We start from the raw sequence: 8,682 nt of genomic DNA on the forward strand, positions 1-8,682 counted from the left end.
AAGTTCATCATTAGACGACGGACTGATAAAATTTGTACGTTACTCTAGAAATATATCTCCTAATTCATATCAACGTAGTTGAATACTCTAAATATGGATTATATATATATTTTTATTTATTCCATGAATTCTAACTTTTTATTTATAAAAGTATACAAAATGGTTACACTTTTTGAACAATTAATTGTAGGTGTAAAATGAAATTTTAGTATTATGCACAATAGCAAAATTATGATTATTAATAGGAATATTTTAAACAAACTGACCTCCGGATGTTTCTTTTATTAAAAGTAATTAGATTTAATAAAAAATACCGACCTCATGAGGTCAGTATTTAATAATTTATTTTAATATAAACTCATCTTTGGTAGATTTTATTAATTAAAATTACATATATATATATAATTTAATTTAACTACACATCAACAAAAGTTTAATTTTATAAATTTAAATTATATACCTCCTAATAACATAAATTTAATTTTATCGATCAACAGAAGTTTATCAATATCAAATTCAATATATAAATCTCCTTGAATTTATCATTGGTATTTCTTTAATTGATAATGTATTTCATTTATGAACCACTAATATATAAGACTTGATTTGTTAAACTACTCGAGGAATATATAATCAACGTATTTCATACTCCGATGAATTATCTTTTACTCGGAAGTCAGAATTATAATTTTCTTTGTTTTTTATTTTACACAAAATCGTCCTCCGGAAGACGATTTAAATAAAATTAAATCAAAATAATCAAAGCGACATCCGAAGGTCGGTATTTTTATTTCATCGAATAATTCAAGCGACATCTGGAGGTCGGTTTGTTTAAATTTTCATTTTACACCTATAATTAATTGTTTAAAAAATTGTATACTTTTATAAATAGATAGTTAGATCAATAATCCATATTTAGAGTATGAAATTACGTTGATATGAAAACTGACGACAAGTAGTCGGTTTTTATGCAAAATAAAGAGAAAATCAAATTCTGACCTCAGGAGGTCGAAATTTTTCCCAGAAAAATGAGCTACAATAAAAATCGACCTCTTGATATCGGTATTATTTTCTCAATTAAATACAAAAAATACCGACCTCATGAGGTCGGTATTTTATATTATATATATATAGTAGTCGGTTTTTATGCAAAATAAAGGGAAAATCAAATTCCAACCTCAGGAGGTCGGAATTTTTCCCAGAAAAATGAACTACAATAAAAACCGACCTCTTGATGTCGGTATTATTTTCTCAATTAAATATAAAAAATACCGAACTCATGAGGTCGGTATTTTATATTATATTATATATATATATATATATATATAGTAGTCGGTTTTTATGCAAAATAAAGGAAAAATCAAATTCCGACCTCATGAGGTCAGAATTTTTCCCTGAAAAATGAACTACAATAAAAACCAACCTCTTGATGTCGGTATTATTTTCTCAATTAAATATAAAAAATACCAACCTCATGAGGTCGGTATTTTATATTATATATATATTTATATATTAACTACACATCAACAGAAGTTTAATTTAATAAATTTAATTTTATCGATCAAGTTAATTTTATATTTTAAAATTATATACCTCTTAATTTTATAATTTTAATTTAATCGATCAACAAATTAAAGTTTATCTATATCAAATTTAATATATAAATCTCCTTGAAATAATCATCGGTATTTTTTTAATTGATAATGTATTTCATATCTGAACCACTAATATATAGGACTTGATTTGATAAACTACTCAAGGAGTATATAATTAATCAACATATTTCATACTTCAATGAATTATCATTTACATGTCATCATAATTATATAAATATAAAATTTATAATTAATTGTTATCATGACATTTCTACGAGTATTAGCTCACATTTCATACTCGAATGAATTATATGTTAGCTCTTCACCTCTACATCATGACATGAGATATTAAGTTCATCATTAGACGACGGACTGATAAAATTTGTACATTACTCTAGAAATATAAGTATACTTATCTCCTAATTCATATCAACGTAGTTTCATACTCTAAATATGGATTATAGATATTTTTTTTATTTATTCCACGAATTCTAACTTTTTATTTATAAAAGTATACAAAATTGTTACACTTTTTGAACAATTAATTGTAGGTGTAAAATGAAATTTTAGTATTATCCACAATAGCAAAATTATGATTATTAATAGGAATATTTTAAACAAACCGACCTCCGGATGTCGCTTTTATTAAAAGTAATTATATTTAATAAAAAATACCAACCTCATGAGGTCGGTATCACATTAAATTTTATTAATTTATTACATACTATTTAATTTTACCGACTTCCGGAAGTCGGTATTATAATTTTTTTGTTTTTTTATTTCACACAAAATCGTCCTCCAGACGATTTAAATAAAATTAAATCAAAATAATTAAAGCGACATCCAGAGGTCGGTATTTTTATTTCATCTAATTACTTTTAATTAAAGCGACATCTGGAGGTCGGTTTGTTTAAATTTTCATTTTACACCTATAATTAATTGTTTAAAAAATTGTATACTTTTATAAATAGAAAGTTAGATCGAGAATACATATTTAGTATGAAATTACGTTGATATGAAAACCGGCAACAAGTAGTCGGTTTTATGCAAAATAAAGGAAAACCAAATTACGACCTCAAGAGGTCGGAATTTTTCCCAGAAAAAATGAACTACAGTAAAAACCGACTTGTTGATGTCGATATTATTTTCTCCATTAAATATAAAAAATACCGACCTCATGAGGTCGGTATTTGATATTAATTTAGTTTTACATACTATTTAATTTTTCCGACATACGAAAGTTGGTATTATAATTTTTTTTGTTTTTTATTTTACACAAAACCTAAAATATTTCTCAATTTTGTTTTTTATATTTAATTGAGAAAAACTAAAATATTTTTATTTATTTATTTGTTTAATACCGACATCAAGAGGTCAGCTTTTATTGTAATACATTTTTTTGGGGAAAAATTCTGACTTTCAGAGGTTGGAATTTGGTTTTCCAAAAACCGACTTCTTGTAAATACCGATCTCTGGAGGTCGGAAATTACCGACCTCCATTTGATGTCGGAAATTTTTAGGTCGGTGTTCACTGTTTTTTTAGTAGTGGTAATAATATCAGGAAACTTTGAAGCAAAATCAATAGATTGTTGAATGGGGTTACCTTCCCCTGACAAATAAAATGTCCTAGAAATCGGACGTTAGTTTGTAACAAACTCATTTTTGGTTTAGAAATTACCAAACCGTTTTGTATAACAATTTTCTTGAAAATGTCCAAATATTTAATATGCATTTCAAGAGTCTTTGAATAAACCAAAATATCATCCATACAGACTATGATAAAGTCTAACTATGACTTGGAAATATCATTCATAATTTTTTGAAATTCATAAGGAGAGTTTTTTAGACCAAATGGCATAACATTCCATTCGTATTGTCCAAACGGAACGTTGAAATCTTTTCTATAAGAATGCTCCTTGAATATTTGTATCTGCCAATATCCTGATTTAAAATCAAATTTTGAAAAGATATTAGCGTCATATAATCTTGACAATAAATCCTTTTTATATGGGTTATGATACCTAATTCATTTTAAATGTTTATTTAAAGGTTAGTAATTTAATACCAACCTAGGAACACCACATTCTTTTTCAGTTGCATTATTGACATAAAATGCAGTGCAAGACCAAGGAGATTTGGAAGGTTTTATCAAACCATTTTTGTAATAAACTATCAATTTATGTTTTGTAGAATTCAACCAATTCGGCATTCATCTGGCAAGGGCGAGATTTCGTATAACTTATATCTCGGTCTTTGTATGTAGCAGAAAATCCTTTTGCTGTTATGCTGGTAAAAGGATAAATAACATTTATAAAAGGGGATCCAAGTATAATTGGAGGGTATAACTGATGTTTTACTAAGAAAAAGAAATGCGGAATGTAAACTTTGTTTTGGCAAATACGAGTATTAGACAATTTATACTTTATATCTAAAGCATGTCCAGAAGCAGATTTGACCATATGAGTTGTTTTCTCAAATTATTTGGTAGGTACAAGACCTTCCTGAATGCAACTCACATCAGCTCCACTGTCAATCGTAGCGACCTCAGTTATAGAAAAAGTGTTATCAATTAATATAGTGCATTTAACATACCATTAGTGAGCGGTAACGATTTGCATCATTCCCAAAAACATATTTTTTCTAGAATCAAGGTTGATAGGTTTTGCAAGGGTATTTTTTTAGCAATATTTTTACCTTTGTTATTAACTGACTCAATCTGAGTAAGGCGATGATCACAAATTGTTTGATTTTGTTTAAGCATTTTAATTTCTTGTTTAAGATTTTCAATCTCTCCTTTCAAATCATCAAAAGAAGTATCACGTATAACAATGGGTTGTTTAGCAAGTCTATTATAAACTTCAGACAAAGAATACGGTGCAAAATATTCAGACTTAAAATCATTTTTTTGTTTTTCAAAAGAGTTCGAAGAACTAGCCTTGTTATTAATAGCGAACTAAATAATATTTTCTCGCAAATTATTATCAGTGACTTCTTTCAACAGTTCTATAACGTTATCAGAAGTAATAATATGATTGTTCATATCTTCAAATTGTGATTGTAATTTATAAAATTCATCATTTTCACAATAACAAATATCACCTTGGCATTTGCAAGCATCTATAGTGGCTGGCTGATTATTATCAGAGGACTCAGGTTGATCATCCGCATGCTCGGAACTAGATTCAGAATCGTAATCTAACTTAGAACCAGAGGTTTATAAAAAACTATAGATCTTATCGTGAATATCTTCATCTAGTCCTAATGTTTTAAGCTTTTCAAGCTTACAATTGGTTGCTATATGTCCAACTTTCCACACTTGTAGCACTTTATTTTAGCGAGTTCTCTTCTATATCTATTCTTTGTAAATCTATTAGATTTACGATGAGCTTTTTGCTCTTCCCGTTCCTCCCTAGACCTTTGTCTAGACCTTTGTTTTCTATGAGGTTTTTCTGGATTGGATCCACTAGAATCTCTAGGTCTGGTACCCTTAGTGGCGATATCAGGTAATCCAAACTGAGTACAGAAGTCTCCTAGCTGGGATCATTCCCTAAGCTAATCAATCTTAAGCTGTCGAAAAAGTTTCAAATCATTGCACAAATTTATACCTTCTTGAGTTCATGCTCCTATTAACTTTCCATAAGTGTAAGTGATATAACAAATAGCCCCTTTGCGGATTCCTCAGAGTGTTTTTTACTCGTTCAGCAAATAAAGGGGGCAATCCGCCTATAAACTTAGCTTTCCAATGCTCAAGACCATTTTTGGGTAGTTCCCTCACCCGACTCAAATAGGTATCTTTGTACCAACGAACTTCTCCTAAATGTCTACATCGTAGGCCATTTAACAGGGAACGGACGGTCTCATACTGATTGGTAAGTCTACCATTAAAATGTTCCAGAATGGTCAAGACTAAAGTATAAACATTTTCTTCTTTATTTCTTACTAGAGAAATTCCTAAGTTATCAACACCTTCATTATCAACAATACCATTTACAACAGCAACTTTAGCTTCAATGCTCATATAGTTATCCCACCAACCTCTAAATTGGCCAATAAAACCTGCAATAATCATTTTGCAAATATTTCTATCTGTGTTTTTAACACTTTTATAGATAGTCGCATACATAAGCATCCTATGAACAAGAATAGTTAGCTGTCTATCAGTCAAGCCAACAAGATTCCATTCATAAGTTCCAGTGCCACTATAAGAGGTATTAGTCTGGTTCCAGTCATGTTCCTCTATCAACATATCTTGAGGAGATGGTCTAGAATAATAATAAGTTTGCATACTGGGTTTATGAGCAAATTTAATATTACCACTATTCTTCTAGAGATAACCGCGAAGTTTCTTAATTTCCAAATCAACCTGGTTTTTAAAATCAAAAGTGTTTTCCATCTCATTAGCAAAATCTTCGGATAAATCAATAGGCTTAGCCCCAAGTTCAAAAATCTTTTTATCAAGAAGTTCTTCTAAATCGTAAAGAGGTTTAAAAACAAAATCCTGAATCTCAGGGGGTCTTTACACATGAGTAGAAAGTTCTGAAAGTTGTTTATGTTGGGATATACTATTAACCATGAAATTGTGTTATAGTATTTTTTATTTAATCCCTTGTAAAGATTTTTTATGTTATATATTTAATATAATAAATTTTTGTTTAAATAGATCATTATGTATATATGTGTGTCCATTGCTTATATAGTAGACAATTTTGTGTATGGAGTATTTTAACTCATACACGGAAGATTAAAATTGTTGGTGCATATAAGTTATAAATTTAGGTTCACGATCAAAGATGAAGTAGGACGAACATCTTGATGATCGTAGCACAAGATTAAATATAATTTGATCTTAATTATGAGAATGGTTAAATTCAACTTCTTGTGCTAGTACATTTTGTATGTATTGAACGGACCATTTAGAGACATTTGTTTATGTTCTGAATATTTATAAATAAATTCTCTAGTCCACTACATGTACTTATACTCTCAATCTTGATATAATTATTATGATCTATGTAATTTATTTTATTGTTTTAATCTATTAAAAGGTGAGACTTTTTGATGAGTCAATAAATTCCTAATAGATTAGATAATGACAAATTACATTAGTGAAATAATAATTAGTTGATAGAACCGTGTCTCGGACCCGAGTTGAAGACACCCCTTTATGGTTATTTATAAGTTTTCACGTGAAAACCCTGCAGGTGGATTTTAGATCCGTCACGTGAAATAAGTTAAGTAAATATAATAAAGGATTAATTTAGTCAATGAATTAAATTTTCAGATAATTTTGATTTAATTGATTGGTGTCGGTAATTCTAACACGGGGGGTTAAATAAGATGTAGTGCTAGATTTCGAAATTAAATCGAGGAGTGCAATTACAGAATTTTAGTGGAATACTTTGTAATTTATTGCGATATGGTTAATTCGTTCATTTGAGAATTATTATCGTAGTTGGAAGCCTCTATTAAATATATCTACGGTCCCTACTATGCCTGATTAATTGATCAAGTTTGAAAAGAAGGACAAATTAATTTTATTGTTGATCTTCTTTAAAAGGATGAATTATTTGAGAGTTAAAGATTGAGTTAGTGACAAAAACGTTTGGCCTTAAATGGATGAAAATGTTTTTGTTCTTATTACAAAAAACGTTTGGCGTTTAATGGATGAAAACGTTTTTATCTCAATTTATTCTCATGATCCTCTTGATTGCTCATTAAGCCTGAAATTTATTTAGACGTTTTTCCTATTCATTCTTGAGTGGGAAAACTAGATAAATAGGCTGGATATGACATGAAAGAGATCATCTTTTTGAAAAACAAGTAATACTTGCCCACACAAGTAACTTGGTAGTAACAGTCAATCAGGAAATAGGAGAAGATCGTAGCTCTGGATCCTTGGCATCTGGACGACTTTTGTAGAAGTTTCAACAGGTTAGTGCTCTTCTAAATTCGTTTATGTTATATTGTTTAGTCTATATGTAAGATTTGTGATCCTGAATATAGCTTCCGTTGTGCATATTCTAACAATTGGTATCACGAGTCTTCTTACATATACGAAATAATGTAATAAGATAATTCATGATTGATTGAATGTCTATATCATGCTGCGTTACTGTTTCATATATGAATTCGTTGTATCATAAATACGTTATTTTCTGATTATGAATTTATGATTTGATGTTCTGTTCAATGATGAGATTGAAATAAATCACTGTTTATAATTCAAGTTTAAAAACAGAATGTTTCATGTATTGTTGATAATTGTTCATTATTCAGATCTTGTAAAACGAATTCATGTTTCATGTTCATTGAATTAATAGTTTGAGTAACGTTTTTTAAATATTGCCTGGATTCTGAATATTTAAAGTTCTATGAAATTTTTAAAGAAAATGGACAGCATGCCATGCCTGAAAAAAAAAAGTTTTTTTTCTGATAAACTCCGATTGGCCTCAAATTTGGTTGGTTGATTGGAAACGACCCAGTGAGCAATACTCACTTCTTTGTTGTGACCAAGGGCCTTTTTTGGCCATTCGGAGTCGTTTTGATGGGTTTTTGGCCATTTTTCTGTTTACGAAACATTAAAAAATAAATTAAAAATTGTTTTTAGTAATCCAGTGGCGTAAGGGTTCATCCCTAACACTTATAAATGTATTTTAGAGTAAATATATGAGTTTATATGTTGACTTAGGTCCTCTTCCCCATCGGATAAACTCATATATTTTGCTACTGTTTTGGTACATCTTTTGCTTTGATGACTTGTTTAAAACTTTCCAACTAAGTTACATGTTGAATCAATGAACAAGAGACATAATCCATATCCATATATTCCTTATTATACTTACCAGAATACTCTCTAACTGAGTTGGACTTGTTTTGTTTAATTGGTACTATATTTACACATGCTCATATATTTGCTTGAATAGTTAAGTTTCCCAATCGAATCTAACTGTTTATAGGCATGATTATATGAGTCTTGTTGTGTTTTTTTTTAATAATATATCATGTATACTTAATGATCTATTTTATCTCTCTCAGATTAACTATGTCTCACTTCAATCCCCTGTCCTCAATCTTGAATCAAAATAAA

The 8,682-nt window shown here is 29.0% G+C and overlaps 1 protein-coding gene across 1 annotated transcript; it reads right to left on the bottom strand.

Moving 5' to 3' along the window:
* Positions 1-3,772: 3,772 nt before the first annotated feature.
* On the bottom strand, positions 3,773-5,841 carry LOC125828746 (uncharacterized). The gene is made up of 6 exons (XM_049508079.1): positions 5,290-5,841; positions 4,976-5,129; positions 4,695-4,790; positions 4,290-4,451; positions 4,112-4,121; positions 3,773-3,881 (listed from the first exon to the last, which is right to left on the bottom strand). The coding sequence occupies exons 1-6, from the start codon at positions 5,839-5,841 to the stop codon at positions 3,773-3,775; spliced, it is 1,083 nt and encodes a 360-aa protein (XP_049364036.1).
* Between the last annotated feature and the right edge of the window lie 2,841 nt (positions 5,842-8,682).

This window comes from Solanum verrucosum, unplaced genomic scaffold (genome assembly GCF_900185275.1).
Source record: "Solanum verrucosum unplaced genomic scaffold, falcon-dt-bn FXZP01000021.1, whole genome shotgun sequence".
Classification (NCBI taxonomy): Eukaryota; Viridiplantae; Streptophyta; class Magnoliopsida; order Solanales; family Solanaceae; genus Solanum; species Solanum verrucosum.